The sequence below is a fragment of the Peromyscus maniculatus genome, chromosome 20 (assembly GCF_049852395.1).
Source record: "Peromyscus maniculatus bairdii isolate BWxNUB_F1_BW_parent chromosome 20, HU_Pman_BW_mat_3.1, whole genome shotgun sequence".
In the NCBI taxonomy this organism is placed as follows: Eukaryota; Metazoa; Chordata; class Mammalia; order Rodentia; family Cricetidae; genus Peromyscus; species Peromyscus maniculatus.
The window spans coordinates 45813935-45835280 of record NC_134871.1 but is presented as its reverse complement, the minus strand read 5'-3'; the positions used below and the strand labels follow the sequence as shown (position 1 = coordinate 45835280).

General features: G+C 54.1%; 2 protein-coding genes across 2 annotated transcripts in view; one reads left to right on the top strand and one right to left on the bottom strand.

Annotated features, from left to right (window-relative positions):
- Cpsf1 (cleavage and polyadenylation specific factor 1) overlaps nt 1-5186 on the top strand; it is a 12586-nt gene extending 7400 nt beyond the window's left edge. Inside the window, exons 16-37 of the mRNA XM_006989361.4 lie at nt 50-139; nt 280-390; nt 464-605; nt 683-861; nt 945-1081; nt 1155-1329; nt 1408-1614; nt 1702-1791; nt 1887-2030; nt 2103-2255; nt 2882-2998; nt 3074-3164; nt 3247-3331; nt 3410-3551; nt 3629-3781; nt 3867-4043; nt 4118-4184; nt 4275-4322; nt 4401-4556; nt 4646-4775; nt 4848-4986; nt 5067-5186. Of these exons, the coding sequence (XP_006989423.1) occupies nt 50-139; nt 280-390; nt 464-605; nt 683-861; nt 945-1081; nt 1155-1329; nt 1408-1614; nt 1702-1791; nt 1887-2030; nt 2103-2255; nt 2882-2998; nt 3074-3164; nt 3247-3331; nt 3410-3551; nt 3629-3781; nt 3867-4043; nt 4118-4184; nt 4275-4322; nt 4401-4556; nt 4646-4775; nt 4848-4986; nt 5067-5114 (2781 nt within the window). The 3' untranslated portion in view covers nt 5115-5186. The remainder of the gene's footprint in view (nt 1-49; nt 140-279; nt 391-463; nt 606-682; nt 862-944; nt 1082-1154; nt 1330-1407; nt 1615-1701; nt 1792-1886; nt 2031-2102; nt 2256-2881; nt 2999-3073; nt 3165-3246; nt 3332-3409; nt 3552-3628; nt 3782-3866; nt 4044-4117; nt 4185-4274; nt 4323-4400; nt 4557-4645; nt 4776-4847; nt 4987-5066) is intronic.
- On the bottom strand, nt 5178-21346 carry Adck5 (aarF domain containing kinase 5). Its single transcript, XM_006989360.4, has 15 exons — nt 21190-21346; nt 12603-12706; nt 11389-11538; nt 7637-7712; nt 7321-7521; nt 7100-7240; nt 6908-7021; nt 6690-6821; nt 6530-6613; nt 6372-6453; nt 6230-6308; nt 6045-6136; nt 5717-5969; nt 5531-5647; nt 5178-5444 (listed from the first exon to the last, which is right to left on the bottom strand). The coding sequence occupies exons 1-15, from the start codon at nt 21283-21285 to the stop codon at nt 5339-5341; spliced, it is 1827 nt and encodes a 608-aa protein (XP_006989422.2). The 5' UTR covers nt 21286-21346; the 3' UTR covers nt 5178-5338.

The window sequence follows — 21346 nt, the reverse complement described above, 5'->3', positions numbered from 1 at the left end:
TACGACTTGGTCGGGCTGAGCACTCAGTCCCACCCCATCTTTATTCCAGAAGAGTATCCGGCCCCAGGTGGTGACCACCTTTGAACTTCCTGGCTGCTATGACATGTGGACGGTCATCGCTCCTGTGCGGAAAGAGGAGGTAGGAACTGGGCTGAGGAGGAGACCGAGAGGGGCAGGGAATTGTGCAGCTCCTGGGGACACTGGGGGCCCGGGGGTGACAGTCACACACTGCCCTTGCTAGACTGTGGCCCCTGCTCTGACCCTCTCTTGCCCTCGCAGGAAGAAACACCCAAAGCAGAGAGCACAGAGCAGGAGCCTGCTGCCCCCAAGACAGAGGAGGACGGGCGAAGACATGGCTTCCTTATTCTTAGCCGGGAAGACTCAACCATGGTAAAAAAAAGTCGAGTCTGGGACTAGGGACAGGGTCCCCTGGGGAGGGCACCACTCACCACTGTCGCCATAGATCCTACAGACTGGCCAGGAGATCATGGAGCTGGACACCAGTGGCTTTGCCACACAGGGCCCCACAGTCTTCGCTGGAAACATTGGGGACAATCGCTATATTGTCCAAGTCTCACCGCTGGGCATTCGCCTGCTGGAAGGCGGTAGGTGGGCAGGTCTGTGTGAATGGGTCTTGAGGTGGCATGGATTGCCAGCTCCCCTAACGACCTTGTGTCCACAGTGAATCAACTGCACTTCATCCCTGTGGACCTGGGTGCCCCCATCGTGCAGTGTGCTGTGGCTGATCCCTACGTGGTCATCATGAGTGCTGAGGGCCACGTTACCATGTTCCTGCTCAAGAGCGATTCATACGGTGGCCGCCACCACCGCCTGGCACTTCACAAGCCTCCACTGCATCATGTAGGCCCCCTACCCTTGATGCCCTTGTCTTCCCCTGCCTGTCCCTCCCTGCCCTTGTCTGAACCCTATCCCATTTCCTACAGCAGTCCAAGGTGATTGCACTCTGCCTGTACCGTGATGTCAGTGGCATGTTCACCACCGAGAGCCGCCTGGGTGGGGCCCGTGACGAACTGGGGGGCCGAAGTGGCTCAGAGGCTGAAGGCCTGGGCTCGGAAACGAGGTGCGTAGGGGCTGGTAGGTGAGGCGCCAGTGTTCCCGTGGCACGCTGTGACGCACCTGTCTATGGTCCCCAGCCCCACAGTGGACGATGAGGAAGAGATGCTGTATGGGGACTCCGGATCCCTCTTCAGTCCCAGCAAAGAGGAGGCCCGCAGGAGCAGCCAGCCCCCCGCTGACCGTGACCCTGCGCCCTTCAGGGTGGACCCCACCCACTGGTGCCTGCTGGTTCGGGAGAACGGCACCATGGAGGTGGGTGCGTCACACACAGCAGAGTCACAGCACGGTAACCTCGGACCCCACTCGTAACCACCACTGTCCTCTCTCCAGATCTACCAGCTCCCAGACTGGCGGCTGGTGTTCCTAGTTAAGAACTTCCCTGTGGGACAGCGGGTCCTGGTGGACAGCTCTTTTGGACAGCCCACCACCCAGGGTGAAGTCCGAAAGGAGGAGGCCACCCGTCAGGGGGAGCTGCCTTTGGTCAAAGAGGTGCTGCTGGTGGCCCTGGGAAGCCGGCAGAGCAGGCCCTACCTGCTGGTAAGTGCCTTCTTGGCACCCGCCCCCAAGGCCTGCCCCGTCCTCATGCCCCACTTAGCTAAGCGCTATCCCTGCTCGGATCCCCAGGTACATGTGGACCAGGAGTTGCTCATCTATGAAGCCTTCCCCCACGACTCTCAGCTTGGCCAGGGGAATCTCAAAGTCCGCTTCAAGAAGGTGCCAGTGGCTAGACCCTGTCTGGGCATGGGGTGGATTGGAAGGCCAGGCCAGCGGGGTCTGGAGGACCTAACACTTCCTGCGGCCTCTGCCAGGTCCCCCACAACATCAACTTCCGTGAAAAGAAGCCAAAGCCATCCAAGAAGAAGACGGAAGGCTGCAGTACCGAGGAGGGGTCTGGAGTCCGGGGTCGTGTGGCGCGCTTCCGCTCCTTCGAGGATATTTATGGCTATTCAGGGGTAGGCGAGTGGCGTGGCAGGACTGGAGGATGGAGCCTCGCTCTCGGGGTACTCAAAAGTGCCTGCCCCTAGGTTTTCATCTGTGGACCCTCGCCTCACTGGCTCCTGGTGACTGGCCGTGGAGCTCTGCGTCTGCATCCCATGGGCATCGACGGCCCCATTGACTCCTTTGCCCCGTTCCACAATGTGAACTGCCCCCGTGGCTTCCTGTACTTCAACAGACAGGTGAGGAGGCTCAGCCTGGCTCCTCCAGTGCCACTGCTCTGGGCCAGACAGGCTGTGGGAGCAGAGGGCCAAGACCGGGGCAACTGGTGGGGCCAAGGAGTTCAACTCTGGGCTTATCCCTGGACCACGGAGGAGGAGACAGTTGGGGCGTGGAGGGGAGACCAGTGAGGTTACCATCCTGCACTTGAGGTACAGCCTCCGACTGTGTTAAAGAGCCGGGCTGAGGTGGCTGTACCATTTGCTCCGCTTCTTAGTTGCTGTGTGGCTTTGCGGCAGGCACATGCCTCTGAGGCTGATGGCAGGTGCTTTCCAGGGGCTAACAACACAGAACTGTGGTGAAGGGTGGCCTGGGTCACGGACATTGGCTCCCTTGTCTATTATTGGGGTTCCTATTGTGTCCAGTCCCTGGGGTGTCCCCTGTCCCTGGCCTTCCCATGCGCTGTACTAGTGTTCACCAACATGAAATGAGCCTAGACAGAGCCTTAGCCTCTCCAGGCCACTACCCAACACAGCAGTCCTGAATCCCATACCACAGAGCTAGAGAACATTTTGGGAGGCCTAGGTTCATTGGCTCTACCCTTATCCACCCCAGACCAAACTGACTTTGCTGCCCACTGCACCCCTAGGGTGAACTGAGGATCAGCGTCCTGCCTGCCTACCTGTCCTATGATGCTCCGTGGCCTGTCAGGAAGATCCCACTGCGCTGCACAGCCCACTATGTGGCCTACCATGTAGAGTCCAAGGTCGGTCTCTGTCCCACATCCCCCAGGCACCTTCTGAGCCTGGCCTCTGGCATGTGACACCCTCTAACACCCCAGGTGTACGCTGTGGCCACCAGCACCAACACACCCTGCACTCGAATCCCACGAATGACCGGTGAGGAAAAGGAATTTGAGGCCATTGAGAGAGGTATGCAACACTCGAGGGGAGGGTGGGGCAGAACTTGGCTGTACACTGTCTACAAGGTGACTCTCTTTCCTTGTCTCAACAGATGACAGATACATCCACCCCCAGCAAGAAGCCTTCTCCATCCAGCTCATCTCCCCAGTCAGCTGGGAGGCCATTCCCAATGCCAGGTGAGGCTGGATCTACCAGGGGCTGCTCTGCTGGCAGCTTGGAGGTGGCAAGTGCTGACAAAGCCCGGCTTCATGCAGGATCGAGCTAGAGGAATGGGAGCATGTCACGTGCATGAAGACAGTGTCGCTGCGCAGTGAGGAGACCGTTTCAGGCCTAAAGGGCTATGTGGCTGCTGGGACCTGCCTCATGCAGGGGGAGGAAGTCACGTGCCGTGGGCGGGTAAGGGCCTTTGGGTGGGGGGCAGGCAGCCCCCAGCAGGCCATCTGCCATCTCCACGCATCCCCTTGCCCTTCCAGATCCTGATCATGGACGTGATTGAAGTGGTGCCTGAGCCTGGGCAGCCCCTGACCAAGAACAAGTTCAAGGTCCTGTACGAGAAGGAGCAGAAGGGGCCCGTGACTGCACTGTGCCACTGCAATGGCCACCTGGTGTCAGCCATTGGCCAAAAGGTGTGTTATTCCTGTCCTTCCCTTCCCTCCTGGAGCGCTGTTCTGCCTCTAACAGCGGCCCTGTTCACCATCTCCCGCCCTTCAGATCTTCCTGTGGAGCCTGCGGGCCAGCGAGCTGACGGGCATGGCCTTCATCGACACGCAGCTCTACATCCACCAGATGATCAGTGTCAAGAACTTCATCCTGGCAGCAGATGTCATGAAGAGCATCTCACTGCTGCGTTACCAGGAGGAGAGCAAGACGCTGAGCCTGGTGTCCCGGGTACTCATAGGGACAGATGTGCAGGTGGGCACCAGTCCAATGCCTGCTTTCACACTGTCCTTCCCCTTCCCCAGGATGCCAAGCCTTTGGAGGTATACAGTGTGGATTTCATGGTGGACAACGCCCAGCTGGGCTTCTTAGGTGAGCACGTGGCTCCTTGGGAGGCTGCACTAGTGTGTATGGGGGGGTGTAGCTGAGGCTGAGGCTGACTCTGGTCTCTCTGTTCATCAGTGTCTGACCGAGACCGCAATCTCATGGTGTATATGTATCTGCCAGAAGGTGAGTGGTTCCTCTCTGATCTCTTCCTGGGCTGGGTACCAGGCACTGGGCAGCCATGACCTGAATTCCCGTCCCCAGCCAAAGAGAGTTTTGGGGGCATGCGCCTGCTGCGCCGAGCAGACTTCCATGTGGGTGCCCACGTGAACACGTTCTGGAGGACCCCATGCCGAGGCGCTGCTGAGGGGCCCAGCAAGAAGTCAGTCGTGTGGGAGAACAAGCACATCACTTGGTTTGGTGAGTGTTGGGATGCGGTGTCCAGGGGTGGGGGCCAGCCTGGGGTCAGGGGCGGGAGGGCCAGCCTGGCTCACATGGCATCTCCTCAGCCACCCTGGATGGAGGCATCGGGCTCCTGCTGCCCATGCAAGAGAAGACCTACCGACGGCTGCTGATGCTGCAGAACGCACTGACAACCATGCTACCCCACCATGCTGGCCTCAACCCCCGTGCCTTCCGGTGAGTGTGCCCCTTCCCTGGCCCGTCCCTGCACCCCGGTGTGCTCTGACCCCCTTATGTCCACCACCCCAGAATGCTGCATGTCGACCGGCGCATCCTACAGAATGCTGTGCGCAACGTCCTTGATGGAGAGCTGCTAAACCGCTACCTATACCTCAGCACTATGGAGCGCAGTGAGCTGGCCAAGAAGATAGGTACCACACCGGACATTGTGAGTACCACCTCTCACCCTAGCCCATTGGCCTCACCTGCCCTACCCACCCACATCTTTACCTCCCCATCGTCCCACAGATCCTGGATGACTTGCTGGAGACAGACCGTGTCACCGCTCACTTCTAGTTCTGTGACGCCACCCTGCCGCTGTACACTTCTCTCTACCCATTTTGTATAAAAGAAAAACGATTTCTTTCAGATGAGTGTGTGGTCATTGTGTTTAAGAGCCCCATAGTGTATTCCCCATTCCAGCCCCGGGTTGAAAGATACTGCACTGGGCCTGCTCAGTGTGCCCAGGCTGGAAGCTCTGCTGACCCCTGGCAGCCTTGTAGTCATCCTGGCTCAGAGACCTACATCTCCAGGTACTGGGAGACCTCCTCAGCCTTGGGGGCAAAGCCCAGGCGGGCCAGAACACGCAACAGGAGGGCCGCGAGCCGCATGGCAAGGGTCTGCAGCCTAGAGGGGCAGGGTAAAGGGTGGTAAGTTGATGGGGAGCAGATCCTGGCCAGCCAGCCACCCAGCCAGCCCCCATGTTCACTCACCTCAGGGCCACCTCAAACTTGAATGCCTCCCAGATGACCTTGATGTGGCGCAGGAGGCTGCTGCTGTAAATGCCATGGTACGCTGCACCCACCAGGCGGCTCCACCCCGAGACAGCACTGTATCAGATACACACATCAGCCTGCTCACCTGCAGCACCACCTCCAGGCTTCCCCTGGGTCACTAACCTCTTGGCCATGATGAAGTAGCGGTCCACGGGGGTGCCCAGGGTCGAGTTGATGGCACGCACTGTGTTGATGTTTCGGAGCACGAGGAGCATGGGCCGTGGCAGTGCCTTGAGCACTTCCATTATGCCTTCAAAGTGTTCACGGGCCATGTCCTGCATGTAGACCGCCTCCTCACGGGTCATCAGGTGGGAACCCCACAGCTGGCCCAGGCGCACAGGTCGCTGCATGAGCACCTCAGAAAACAGCATGTAGTCTGTGGAGAAGGCAGGAGTTCCTTTTTGGTGCACAGTGGCACGCTTCTGCCTGTTCCACAAATACGCACCCTTACCTTGTACCCCAAGTGCAGCTGCATGTGTCTTCATTGCAGTATCGTCCCTCAGGATGATGGCCCGCCACAGCTGGCACAGGGAGGATCGGTCCCTGAGGAAGGCCTAACTGAGCTCCAAGCTCCAAGCTGCAGGAAGAGGGGCCCAAGGAAGGCCCGCCCCCCTCCTGCCTGCCCCGCTAGCTTACTTCTCATCCAGGAACTGGTAGAGCCCGTGGTCCAGGAGCACCAGCTCTGCTTTTCCATCTGGACCTTTCCGCACCAGAACTAGGAACACAGCATGTCAGCTCAAGCCACCCCTCTGAGATCCCACCCTGGGGGCTTTCCTACCATTGCCAGGGTGGGGGTCAGAGTGAATGAAGCCAGTGTAGAATATCTGTTCAGCAAAAGCCTGGATCAGCTTCTTGGCTACCTAGGAGAGCATAGGGAATACATGACGACCACCATTGCCCAGCACCCACGGTCCTGCCCCAGCACGTGGCACTCACGTCCTGCACTGCCAGCCCCTGCCTCTTGATGGACTCCATGTCATTCACTTTACAGCCATCATAGAAGTCAGCCGTCAGCACCCTCTGCGAGAGCAAGAGGCGGAGTGAGCTCAGCAGCCGTGCGTTGCCCCACCCGCAGGGAAAGCCCTACCCAGCCCACCTTGCTGGACTTGTCCCAGTGCACCCGAGGGACAACAATATAACGGAAGTGCTTTAGCTCCTGAGCACAGCGCTCAGCATTTCGGCCCTCATTCTCGAAGTCCAGCTCCTGGGCCAGTGTCCCCTTCAGATCCTAGAGGTTATATAGGGGGTCAGTCACATCTGGGTTTAGCATTGACCACTAGCTGCCCCTCCCCCACCTGCTATGGGGGGCACCACCTGTAGGACCCAGCTGAAGCCGAAGGTGGGGTGCATGAGCTCTATGAGGTCCAGCAGGAGTTCCAGTGTGTGCACATCCCCATCAAAGCGGTCTCGTAGGTCGATGTACTGTACCTGCAGTAGGCCAGGGTACACTGAAATCCAGGCTCACCACTGGCCCAGGATCCAGCTGGGGTGCAGCAGCATAGATACCTTTACAGCCACATCAGTGCCGTCATGGAGCTTGGCACGGTGCACCTGAGCCAGGCTTGCAGCAGCCATCGGCTCATAATCAAACTCCCGGAAGAGCTCGTTAGGAAGTGCCTGGAAGTCTTCGAGGAACAAATTGTCCACCTGGCAAGAATGTGCTTGGAGTCACTGCCAGGGCTGCTGAGGCAGCTCCCTCTTTCCTCCTCCCCACCAGCTGGACTCACCTCCCTGAAGCCCCGAGTAAGAGCCCTGTCCTCCAGCACACGCAGCGTCTGGATGTACTCAGGTGGGAGCAGGTGGTTGAAGGAGCAGAGCCCCTGGCCCAGCTTCACATAGAGGCCCCCATTGCGGATGGCTCCTGCCACCAGGGCGTCAGCCGCACGCTGGTGACATGCAGACATCACCTCCTCATACCCCGGGCTGTTCTGACCACAGGCATGGAGAAAAGGCTGGGGACAGGTGGCCACTCCTCGGTCCCCCCCGCACCCCATACCACCAGTGTCCCCCCTCCCTGCACGTGCTCAGGATATGAGGACAAACCTCTTCCACTCCCCGCAGGACAACATTTGTGCACCACCAGTAGTCCAGGGAAATGAGCAGACCGACCTTCACAGACCTGCAGGCAGAAGCAGCTTCAGCCCCAGGCAGGCTGGGAGTGTGTTAGTTCCGGGGGCCCCTTCTGCCCTAAGCCCAAAGTCTGGCCTTACCCATTAACCCCTGTGCCTAAGGTCAGCCTCTAGTAACTTGGTCCTTATGAGCTCACAGAATACTACTCATGCACAGACTGCTAAGTTCCAGTGGGGAGAGGGATGAGGACTGTGGGCAGAGGAAGAAGTGCTGGGCATGACAGACAGCATCATGGTCCCAGGAGGGTCACTTGCAAAAGGGAGGAAGAGAGAAGTTCTTTACGAACCAGAGAAGGAGTCAGGCAGTGGTGGCGCACGCCTTAAATCCCAGCACTCAGGAGGCAGAGCCAGGCAGATCTCTGTGAGTTCGAGGCCAGCTTGGTCTACAGAGCGAGATCCAGGACAGGCGCCAAAACTACACAGAGAAACCCTGTCTCGAAAAACAAAAAACAGAGAAGGAAGTGCTGGAAAGATGGCTCAGTGGTTAAAAGTATAGGCTGTTCTTCCAGAGGACCTGGGTTCAGTTCCCAGCAACCACATGGTGGCTCACAACCACCTGTAGTAGGATCTGTTGCCCTCTTCTGGTGTAGAGGCGTACATGCAGATAGAGCACTGTGTGTGTGTGTGTGTGTGTGTGTGTGTGTGTGTGTGTGTGTGTGTGTGTCTGTGTGTGTGTCTGTGTGTGTGTCTGTGTGTGTGTCTGTGTGTGTGGCTCAAGAGGCAAAGGCATTTGCCACCAAGCTTGTTGACCAGACAGATAGAGCACTGTGTGTGTGTGTGTGTGTGTGTGTGTGTGTGTGTCTGTGTGTGTGTCTGTGTGTGTGGCTCAAGAGGCAAAGGCATTTGCCACCAAGCTTGTTGACCAGAGCCCAATCCCCAGAACCCACATGGTGAACCAACTCCCAAAATGTGTCCTCTGACCTCCACATGTGCATTCCCACATCCTCCATATGGTGTATTCCCACACATATACAATAAATAAGTAAATTAAAAAAATAAGCAAAAAGCCAGAGAAGCTGGGTTACCTATTACTCTGTGGGCTAGGAGGGTCCCACCTCCTTCCCATGTTCTAGACTAGGATGGGCAGCCTTGATCTGGAGGAGAAGTTAGGGCTCCAGCTGAGGGGGAGGAGGACAACTATTCAAGGTGGGAGGACACCAAGCCACGTCCCTTCGGGTGGTCTCAACAGGGTCCCACTTCTGGCTGTCCCACCACATAACTAAAAAGGTGACATGTCTCTGCGTCGTCGACATAAAGGGCTCCCTCTCTGGGATTCCTCTTCCTTAAGTAGCTAGGGAAGCAGAAAAGGTCAGCTCCTGCCCTGAACCTGCTAAACTCCCCACACCAGCTCTTGCCGCTCCTCCAGCGGTACCCAGAGGACAAGCAGCAGCGTGCACTACAATGTCTGCTACTGACAATGAGCAGAGAAGCCGCTGGGCTCTGAGCTCCCTCAGCTACCTGAGCTCCCTCACACTCCAGGGAACAATGTCCTTCCCTGGGCAACACAGATCTAAAGCCTTTCAGTGTTTGAAGGGAAGGGCTGGGGGCTGGGAATGTCAGACCCAAGGGGAAGAGACAAGATCGTGAGAGGGACAGGGATGTCTATCTGACCTCGAGTCCCTGCTATCCAAGGCTGGATCTCAGCAGGTCACTGTGAGAAGTGCGCATGTACAGCACAGCCCCAGCTCTCTTCTCCACTGCAAGGTACCAGCCCCTGAGAGAAAAGCTGATTCCGAAGCTGGGCAAGGAAAGACCAGTGTGAGCCTGGAGTATAATGTCCCGGGATAATGGCAGGAGTGTGTTACTACTGCCAGGAAGGGCCAAAAACTCCAAAAAAGGGGTGTGGGGTTGAAGGTCATGGAAAGGCTAATGATGAAATCTACGTGTGGACGTATGATAAAAACAGACATAGACGTGTGATAAAAAGGAGATGAAAAGGCTTGGAAGGGACAAAAGCCAGGTTGAAGGAGCTCTGGTGAGCCCGGTCTGGAGCAGTCTGCAACAAAACAACACAGGGAACAGCCTGCATGCAATAGGTATCTCCAAGTCCAGAGTGGTGAGAATCAACTAATGAGTTTGCAAACGGTAGGAGGGAAACTTTGTTTGTTTGTTTCTTTGTTTTTCAAGACAGGGTTTCTCTGTGTAGCTTTGGTGCCTGTCCTGGATCTCACTCTGTAGACCAGGCTGGCCTCGAACTCACAGAGATCGGCCTGGCTCTGCCTCCCGATGCTGGGACTAAAGGAGGTGACACCACTGGCCAGCTCTTCCTCTGTTTGGTTTGTTTTGAGGCAGGTTTTAGTATACAGCTCTGACTGGTCTGAAGCTTACTATGTAGAGCAGGCTGGCTTCAAACAAAAGAAATCTGATTGCTCTGCCTCGTAAGTGCTAGGATTAAAGGTGTGCGCCACCATACTCAGCCATTTTCAGATATTTAAAATAACTTCAGCCGGGCAGTGGTGGCGCATGCCTTTAATCCCAGCACACAGGAGGCAGAGGCAGACAGATCTCTGTGAGTTCAAGGCCAGCCTGGTCTACAGAGCTAGTTCCAGGGCAGCCAAAGCTACACAGAGAAACCCTGTCTTGAAAAAAAAGTTAAAAAATGAAAAGAGAGGCTGGGAGATGCAGAGAGCCTGCAGACCAGGAAAATCAATGTTTGAATGTCCCCCCAGCACCTGGCTACAGCCCAACTTGGCCCCTAGCAGTGAGCTGTGAAGCCTGTTTCCCATTGGTCAGGGTGGGTTGCCAGGGAGCTGCACAGTGAGGTGCTAGCAGCAGAAACAGAGTAAGGATATGAGGTTCTGTTCTCCCCAGTCCCAGGGCTGTGGGAAGTCGGGGCTCACAGAGGACAGGAGACACTGTTCAGTCTGTCAACAGGGATGCCTCAGAGCTCCACAGAACCAACCAGGACAGGTGTGGAGGGCCTCAGGGCTAGAAACAGCTATCCAGCCACACACAGACATGCCCAAGGACTAACTGGAGTAAATCTCAGTGACTTTTTTTTTTCCACACAGGGTTTCCCTGAGTAGCCCTGGCTGTCCTGTAGACCAGGGTGGCCTCCAACTCACAGAGATCTGCCTGCCTCTGCCCCCGAGTGCTGGGGTTAGAGGTGTGCGCCACCGCTGCTGAGCTTCAGTGACACTTCCTGTGAGATGCCTTCCCCGAGGAGGCAGCAGCAGCAGCTCAGGGAGGAGCAGACCTGAACTAGTGGAGCTAGATGACACCCTGCCCCAGGGGGGCCTGACCTCACCAGCTCGGAGCCAGTCGGGCTAAGAAGCTTCTCTCAGTAACAAAGCCAACGAGGCTGGCGGCAGCTGCAGGAATTCCCATCCTGGGCGGGGAAGGAGTTCTGTGAAAACCCTCTGGCACTGTGCCAGGGGTGAGGTGGCCATCCCACCCAGGCCCGAGTCCCCATGTCTGGAACACTAGGTCTCCTCGGATGGTAGGGTGAGCGGAATAGGGCAGCTTCTCTATGTCCAGGGCTGAAGCCCTTGCCCTCCAGGCTAGGGCTGACCGGCTAACGTCTGTGGGGACACTGTCACCTCCCCGACTACATGCTGCCTGTTAACCGCAAAGTCCGAGAACCACCCCACAGCCCCGGAGGAGGGGAATGTGGAGAAGGCCATCCCACCCAAAGGATCCCAGGTCTGGCGCAGTGCTCCTACCTACCTGCCAAAGCGCCCAATACCATCTACTGCGAGTCGTATCTTCCTCTTCTCCTGCGCCTCTGCCATGAAATAGCGGGTTCCGAGGAGCAAGGGCACCCCCACTGCAGTGACAGACAGCGCCCTCTTTAACAGCAGCCTGGTTCTTGAGGTCCTGAGGAGACATGGGCAGGTGCTGGAAGCGCTGCTCCTTCATGAGGGAGCTGGGGCCTCAGCTTCCCGATTTCCTGCCTGAGCAGAGCCTATTGGGACCATGTGGCCACCAGAAGACACCCAACACATTCAAGGCCCTTTTCCTAGGCTCCACAATAGCACAAATGCCAGATGCTGGAGGAGGTGGCCTGCTTCGGCTGCCTCACTGGGCAGGTCAGTACAGATCTGCAGTCTACACTATGATGGTGCAAGAGATCCTAATGGAAAGTGAGACTTGGTAGTAAAAAGCCAGCACAAACCAAACTGAGCAAGAACTTGAAGCAAGACTAGACTAGAGTCCCATAGTGCCCAAGACAGCAAACATCCACATATGCTGACTACAGCAGCGGCAGGAACACCATCCATGTCACACACGGCCTCCTCTGTGCCATGGTACACTAAAAGAAAGCGTCTTCCAGCCAGGCAGTGGTGGCGCACACCCTTAATCCCAGCACCCAGAAAGCTGAGGCAGGTAGTTCTCTGTGCGTCTGAGGCCAGCCTGGTCTACAGAGTTCCAGCACAGCCAGGGCTACACAGAGAAACCCTGTCTCAAAAAACAAAGGAGGGAGGGAGGGAGGGAGGGAGGGAGGGAGGGAGGGAGGGAGGGAGGGAGGGAGGGAGGGAGGGAGGGAGGGAAAGAAAAAAGGACAGCCTTCCTCCTTGCTCTTAGGGCCATGCAGCCACCACACCTCTTCTGGCTGTTCTCACACCTTGCTTGACGCCCCATCGAGGCAATCCCACTCTCCATCTCTAAATGACCCCTGTGTATCTGATGGACTGGGGACCGCTATCTGTAGTCCTCCCAATTTGTCAGTGTGTGCTCATCACAAAGTTCTTATGGGGAGCACATGTTTCTGAGTGTGACCGATCACAGGTCAGGAACCCTGTGGTCTCAGGTTCCAAGATGCCACAGATACAAACGCATCCTGTTTGGGGGCCCGGGGTGGGCCTCCCCATCTTTGTGATTACGCAGTCATCTCAGTGCCTGGGAAGGGGGCCCGCCTTCGGCTGCAGGGACCTCATTACCTGGCCAGTGGGCTCTTGAAGTTTCTCCTGAAGAATATGGCAGGGCATGGCCAGGGCTTCTGTCTGTTCTGCAGCAGAGTGGAGTGGAAGTGGCAGAGTCGCATCTGTGGAGAGGGTGGATGGCAAGGCTTGGCAGGGGCAGGGACACGGGCACAGCCCACGCCTCTGGCGCTGCCTGGCACCTCCGGAAGCCTGGAGCAGAGCCACACAAACTACGCATCCCCAAACTCACACTCAGGAAGGGCTGTCTGAGCTTCCAGGGCTCCAGGCAGGAAGCTGCCTAGACACCAGTCTTAGCAATAAAGACCCGGGCTGTCTACTGGATGAAAAAGCTGAAGGCAGGATCAGAAAGACATTCGTGAAAATGCCTCATCTCTGAGGGAAGAAAATTCCTCCGGACTTGGCTTATCTGTGATCAGGGCCAATGTCACCTTTGTGGTGGCACCCCTAACCTGTCGTTTACTATTTCTTGGTGCTGACACCACTAACCGGTGGCTAGGGGAAGTGGGCCACACCATGGGAGAAGTGTTAGCAATGCCCACCCACCAAATGTTAAGAGAATGGTCTCACAGAAGTGGCTTTTGTGTTGAACCTTGTTCTGAGAGCAGAAAGATTCAAGGAGAGCTGAAACTGGAAATCTGGGCAGAGCCAGAGCTGGGGAAGTCACAGGCCCCGTGAGGAAGTGGCAGCTGGTGTTCGGTAAGTGGCCATGATGCGCCCATCTAATTGTCTTCTAAATTGTTTCTGTCCGTAGAGCAGTGCTACTATCACGCTGGCCAGAGAGCTTCTCGCTGCAGTGGGCAGCAATAACTGCAGAGACTCAGAACCAGTCAAAGTGCTGAAATAAGCAAGTGACTGTCCTTGGCCTTAAGTGGGACATCTACATCACCCCTTCCAAAGCTCAAGAACACTATGGGAGAGACGGAAGAGCCCGAGGATGGGGTAGAATGCTCTGAAATGCTCTTCCCTGGGCATGACATGGCTATTGCAGTCTGTGTTGTTATTGTTTTTCGAGACAGGGTTTCTCTGTGTAATTTTGCGCCTTTCCTGGAACTCACTCTGTAGCCCAGGCTGGCCTCGAACTCACAGAGATTCATTTGGCTCTGCCTCCCGAGTGCCGAGATTAAAGGCGTGTGCTATCGCCGCCCGGCGCTACTGCAGTCTTGAACACAAAGCAGCTATGGTTACCTTCGTAAGACTGGACCCACCAATAGCCCATCATGGAGAAGAGCGACTCAGCAGTAAGCCACTGGTAAGGTGCCCATGCTCCTCTTAAGCAGTGCCCCATGCTCCTGACTATAAGGAAATTCACTGACACACACACACCATGAAAGAGAAAAGTGGACTAGCTAGAAAGAAGGGGATCATCCAGAGTGGGAAGAGGAGAAGAGAGAATGGGAGAATAAAATTAAAATACATACAACATACGTGCAGGCAGAACACTTTGCACATAATAAAATAAATATAATCTCTTTTGTTTGTTTGTTTTTCGAGACAGGGTTTCTCTGTGTAGTTTTGCGCCTTTCCTGGAACTCACTTTGTAGACCAGGCTGGCCCCTGAACTCATAGAGATCCTCCTGCCTCTGCCTCCCGAGTGCTGGGATTAAAGGCGTGCGCCAGCATAAATACAATCTTAAAAAATAATAATAAAGAAAAGAGTAACAGAGAAGTCAAAGGATAGGGTCTGTAACATACCCTCCCGGAAAAGCCTACTGACTGGACTCTGCTCTGTGACAGATGAGATGTAACAAGCACTGGTTTTCAAGGAAACCAGCCTCAGCAGATGGGAGACTTGTCGGTACCATCGACTTGGCAGCTCATTTGACACACGCCCAGTACCAATGGCAGTACGGAAGAGGAGGACTGGGCAGTTATCCAGCAGAGAGGAAGTGAAGGATCTAGGCCAAGGGTCCCACTACACTAGTGACTACATTCTGGAAGGTCAGTGAAAGTGGGAAAAGTCAGGTGTTGAGTCTAAGGGTGCCGGAACCAAGTGGGTGCACAGCACGATACCAGGACCACAGCCTGCACACTGGAGCCACAGCTACTGAAGCACAAGCTTCTGTCCCATGTCTGCTGCCCGATACTCCATCCAGCTCAGGGTTATGCGGCCACGGTCTCTCGTGATCCGCCTGCCTCTTCCTCCAGGTGCCGGGAGTAAAGGTGTGTGCTACCATGCCCAGCACCACATTTCTCTTTTTCCCTCCAGTTTTTTTTTTTTTTTTTGCTTTCTTTTTTAAAATTTTTATTTATTTTTTTTATTATGTATACAGTATTCTGTCTGCACGTATGCCTGCATGCCAAAAGAGGGCAGCAGATCTCATTATAGATGGTTGTAAGCTCCCATGTGGTTGCTGGGAATTGAACTCAGGACTTCTGAAAGAGCAACCAGTGCTCTTAACTTCTGAGTCATCTCTTCAGACCCTATTTGTAAATTAAATTTTTTTTTTCAAGGCCAGGTTTCTCTGTGTAGCCCTGGCTGTCCTAAAACTCTCTCTGTAGACCAGGCTGGCCTCAAACTCAGAGACCTTCCTGCCTCTTCCTCCTGAGTATTGGGGTTAAAGGCATACAGAGCTAGTTCTAGGACACTATGCTTGACTACATGGTATATTTGAGGCCAGCCAGAGCTACATGATACCTTGCCTTAGGGGGTAAAAAGAAAGCTGGGCATGGTCTACACTAATTTTAGCACTCCAGAGGCAGAAGACAGGCCACTCAGTCAGTGCCACACAGTGAGTCTCTGTCTCAAAAACAAACAATAGCAAATTTGTAGTAAGCATGCCTTTAATCCCAGCATTCAGCACTGAGAAACAGAGACAGAGAATCTCTGAGTTCAAGGCCAGCCTAGGCATGTAACTAGTTCCAGGACGTCTGGCCAAGGATACACAAAGAAACCGTGTCTCAAAAAATCAAAAAAAATTTTTTTTAATTAAGTATTAAATAAGTATCTCGGGGCGGTGGTGGCACACGCCTTTAATCCTAGCACTCAGGAGGCAGAGATAGTCAGATCTCTGTGAGTTCTAGGCCAGCCTGGTCTACAGAGCTAGTTCCAGGACACTCCAAAGCTATACAGAGAAACCTTTTCTCGAAAAAACCAAAAATAAAATAAAATAAAACATCTGTGACTTACTTCCAAATGGGCCAACAACAACAACAAAATTTCAAGTAGGAAGGTAATTTATTTATTTGATTTTTTAATTTTATTATCACTGGTGTCAATTCTGTTCTTTACAGTGAGTTTTCCCCCCTTAATAAATTCTTTGCCCTTTAAACAGACTCCGTGAATTTCTGGCATCAGTAGGTTCAGGCAGTAGGTATCTGAACAGTTAAATATATATACCACTTGATTATTTTACCTCCATTGTTAAATGCTTTTCAATGACGCAACTATGAGGCGGTAGACGCTACCTGCTGATCTGAGCGTTGCATGTTGTGCACACATGAGGATACAGTCCCTGTACTCAACGAATATGCACACACCTGTGCCAAACTAACTAAACATCTAGGCATGGTAGCAGTCACCTGTAATCCTAACACCTAGTGGGCAGAGGACAGAGCATCACTAACGTTTGAGGGCCAGTCTGAGCTACGCAGTGAGTCTGAGGCCAGCCTGGTGTACACAAGTAACCCTGACTCAAATTAAAAGTAAAAAAGGGCCGGGCGGTGGTGGCGCACACCTTTAATCCCAGCACTCGGGAGGCAGAGCCAGGTGGATCTCTCTGAGTTCCAGGCCAGCCTGGGCTACAGAGTGAGATCCAGGACAGGCACCAAAGCTACACAGAGAAACCCTGTTTGGGGTGGGGGGCGGTAAAAAAGGGGTAATATGCACAAGACCTGGTTCATTATCCAATAGCACAAGGGGGAAAACGTTACAAAAGATTTTCTGTAATAACAAAATCCTAGGATAGGAGGTAGTATTCTGCAAATGCGACCGCTATTTTAGGGCAGGGCCTCTAATCTGAGATGATTCTGTGCCCGGGATATCTGCCATCTGCTAGAGACTCTTACTATGACCTGACTTGGGGAAATTGTGCTTTTTAGGGGTTTTTTTTTGTTTTGTTTTGTTGAGAGAGGATCTCACTATATATAGCTTGGGTTGTCATGGGAAAAGGGGGTTCTTAAGGACCAGGGAAGTAAAGACTAGAGAAGCTATTCACACCAGCAGAGCAAATTGAATGAAGCCCCTGGATGACTCTGGAGAAGATCCTGGCTATAGCACTTATCTATGCAAACCGAATTCATTTTCCTCAATAAGCCTCAGTTTCTTGCTTTGGAAAGTACAGATCACTGCATAATAAAAGAGTGAGTTAAACTCACAAAAATGATTTACAAACCCTTGGAGCATTGCCTAACATACCAAACACTATGAATGTGTGTCCAGCAGGCAAGCACCAAGGCCACACTGGGATCAAGGATTTCCCCACATAGCACTCCAAGGCTCTGGCCCTGTGCCAGTTCTGAGCCGGTCCCCAGTGTCCTCAGCTCTCTCCATCTAACAGATAAGAATCCCCAGTCTACTTTCCAGACTGAAGTGTCCAGACTGAATTGTTGAGTATCAGCTTCCCACTGTTTTTCTTCCTCTTCTTCCTCTTTCTCCTCCTCTTCTTCTTCTCCTTTTCTTCCTCCTCCTCCTCCTCTTTCTTTTCAAAACAGAGTTTCTCTGTGTAGCCCTGCCTATCCTTGAACTAGCTCTGTAGACCAGGTTGGACTTGAACTCAGAGATCCACCTGGCTCCTCTGCCTCCTGAATGCTGGGATTAAAGGCCTGTGCCACCACACACACACACACACACACACTCCACCCCCTCAACACAACACACACACACACTCCACCCCCTCAACACACACTGCTTTTCTTTTCTTTCTTTCTTTCTTTTTTTTTTTAAGACTTATTTATTTCATGTATATGACTGTTCTATCTGCATGTACAACTTTAAGCCAGAAAAGGGGATCAGATCCCGCTATAGCCTGTTGTGAGCTATCATGTGGCATGTGGTTGCTGGGAATTGAACCTGGGTCTTCTGGAAGAGCAGCCAGTGCTCTTAACCTCTGCTGCGTCATCTCTCCAGCCCCCATCCACTGCTTTTCTTTCTCTTTCTTTCTTTCTTTTTTTTTTTTTTTTTTTTTTTTTTGAGACAGGTTTTCTCTGTGTAGCTTTGGAGTCTGTCCTGAAACTCACTTTGTAGACCAGGCTGGCCTCGAACTCACAGAGATCCACCTGGCTCTGCCTCCCAAGTGCTGGGAATAAAGGTGTGTGCCACCACCACTCGGCCCCACTGCTTTTCAAATGGGGAAAAAACCCAGGTTACTTCTCTCAGTAGGGAAATCAGACCATTTCCAACACAGGCACACAGGTTCTACCCTGAGAATGCAGAAACACTTTCAGTAGCTGGGGCAAAAGGGCAGGAGAGGACTGGCTGAGATTTCAAGGGGGCCACTGAATCAGGCCTGTCACTGCTGAGAGCAGAGAAGCGTGGAATGACTAAAGCGGACAGGCCTCGGCTCCTTGAGACTTATCACTCCCAAGAGGATGCACAAACCCTCTGCCAACAGACAGGAAGCGGAAAGAGTAAGACAGGCAATACACATTACCCAAGGCAACAGAAGCCGGGAAATCTCACACACGGAAGCCCTCTGTGCTGGACAGAGCTTGGGCTCACAGAAACCTGTCCAGAATCCCAGGCTGAAGCCAGCATGAAGCCCCAGTCTTACACCAAGTGGGAAGGGTCTGTGCACGGCCCCTTGCTGACGTAAAGCAGCAGCTCAGAGCTGCAAGCTGAGAGAGCTCATTGCTCGTGACCCAAACCTTCCCTGCAGACAAGGTCCTTCAGGGAGATTCAGAAGTGTCTCAGGGTCACTCATCTCCAACGAGGCCTGTGCTGCCTCAGCCAAGCACCAGCTGTCAGTGGCACCCTGGGTTTGCTGGTGATGTAGGGACAATACAGTGTCTAGATGGCAACCTCCTTTTGAAGGCACAGTGCAGAGGCGACAAGGCTGGCCAGGTCAGTCCACCCAGTATGCCCAGAAGGGGGCTTGTGTCACACCCCTTATCTCTAAAAGCCTGGGGAGATGGACACACTTAGCACGCACAGGTAAGTCACTAAAGGTTCATGCTGCTGTTGACTACACGGGAGGCCCCAGCTCCCAATGACTACCACTGTCGGGGCTCTGGTGAGGAAGGACTGGTTGGAGCACGCTGCCTTCTCCCCCATTGCCAGCATGGTGCAAACTGCTCTTGCAGGCAAGGTCATCCACCCCCTCTACCCCCCCCCCCCCACCGTAACTTCTTAGGAATCAGCACTGCAATTGAAGGGCTCTGGCTGCCTCTTAACCTTCCCCACTCAGGATGTAGAACAAAGATTCTTTTAGGAGGCACCTGTAATGCCCTCTACCCCACCAGGACTTATCTACAGCAAAAGGTCACAGTCAGGTGGGAGATGCCAGTCATGGTGTCAGGTAGATAAAGAGCCCTGTCCTGAAAACTCCCGAGCTACCACCCCCTCCAAGGGTTACTCACATGCCTGGGTCCTTCTAGGATAGGCTACCTGGCACCCATTAAGCTATCTTCTCAAATCCCCATCAAATGAGAAAGAATCTTAGGCCTCAAAAGGCATGGGTGTATGGGTGTGTGTGTGTGTGTGTGTGTCAAACCTACAGCCAGACCTGCTCAAATCCAAACAAACCCCAAACAAAAACCACCCAATGCTGTGGTCCAGAGGGTCTGCAGTTCCTTCCTCAAGCCTGAACCCTGACCCACATGCGGCAGCCCCATGCTGTGGGGAAAACTGCAGGCAGCAGCTAAGGCCAAGGAGGAGTGTCCTCTGGGGCAAAACAAGGCCACAGGGGCAGGGAAGTGCAGAAGGAAGGACTCAGATAAGAGGCTGAGAGATACTGTTTGCTCAAGCTCTGCCTGCAGCGCTGGCGAGTTAAACGCTATATAAACAGCAGTGGGGAAAATAAAAACTTTATTCTTCAAGGGACCCCAGAGTCTTACGTCTCTGTCTGCCATGACCCCTCCTCTCCAGGTCCCTGTGATGCCCACAGCTCCGCTGGTGGCGGCAGCTCAGAACACGGCCACCACGCTGCTGTCAGTGCGTTCTCTTCCACCCGGAGACCAGGTCCGTACTCGCCAGCCTGTGGTGATGATGGTCTACAACTGTCCTACAGCCCCTTCACCCTTCCAGTTTGGACAGTGCCATAGGCTCTCTGGACCTGGTTCTCCTGTTGTTGTTTGGTTGGTTTTTTTGTTTGTTTTGTTTTTTAAGGACAGGGTCACACTATATGGTTCTGCCTGGCTTGGAACTCACTGTGTAGATCAGAATGGCCTTGAACTCAGAAATCTTCCTGCCTCTGCCTCCCAAATGCTGTGCCCCCATGCCTGGTAGTTCTCATGTTTTTTATAGGGAATGTGTGGACAATCTGTCTGCAGAAACATTCAGAGTTCTTCTCCAGTGACTGCATGAAGCAGCAAAACTCATCATGCTCTAAGGAGAACCCTACAGCCAAACTCAGTGGGTTAGCAGAAGATGAACGATGTCCATATAAGCCAGCTGTACATAACAGGAAGTGACTCTCAAGCCTCAGGCCAGGGCCCTTCAAAAAGATGACCAGACTAAGAAGTTTAACAGGACAGATGGCCCAGTGCACCTCAACAGGAAGGGAAATCAAGGCACAGAACATTTGCCAAAGTTGGGAGCGAACAGACTGGAAATTTGAGCTAAAGGGAGTGGAATTTACAAGGAATACCATCCCACAACAGGACTCAACTGTCCTGCGCAGCAGCTCCTAATCAGAGGTTAAAATTTGCCTTTCCAGTCCCGAAGTGGTGGTGGAGCATGCTTTTAATCCCAGCACAGGCAGGAAGATCTCTGTGAGTCCAGGCCAGCCTGGTCTACAGAGCTAGTTTCAGGACCCAGGAATACAAAGAGAAACTCTGTCTCACAAAACAAAACTTGCCTTTCCCTAGGGCTGCCTGGAGGACTAAGTTACATGGAGAAGTTTTGCAATTGTCAAGGGCTGTGTTAAAATCCAGTACCAGTTGACAAGACTCCATCAGAAAGCGCGCCCACAGCAGGGCAGCTCACTGCAAGCCAAAAGTTAACCCAACTCTGTGCCTATCAGTATAACCTGCAAGGCCAGATGTACTAGAAAAACAACCTCAGAGAAGTCCAAGTTTAAAAAAAATACAACTGCAGAGGGGGCCGTACTCCAAAGACAGGGGATAGGCGAGGACATCTCCAAGGCCAGAACAGGGGGCCCAAGGAAGCGAGGGCAAGCCTAACCCAGCGGGTATCATGGAGTGTCTCCCGCCCCAGAAGCAAGTAGAGGGAACAGAGCAGCTTCCCCTGGAGACCCGGTGCGATGGGTGCGGATAAGGGCAGGAGGGAGAGGACCCTGAGGTAAGGAAGGTTAAGTGATGCTGAATCTTCCCAAGGGGGAGCTGGGGCGCAAAGGGAGGCCGGGGACCTTTGGGGTCGATGGGTAGGGGCTCGGGCCTGGGTTGGGTCCAGGACCTCGGGGGTACCGAATGAGACCCAACGCAGGGGTGCGGAGAGCAGAGAGTCAGGGCCCGGGTCCAGGGTCCTCACCGGCCGCCACATGTCCCCGGCTGCGCTCTCCTCTTGGTTTCGCCGCAGACGTCTCGGGTGCCCAGCCGACCGCGCGAGCGGGTAGGCGACGCGCATGCGCACCGGCCCCGCACTCTCCTCACCGAGCGGGGTCGAGTGGAGGGGCCACGCCCCCAAG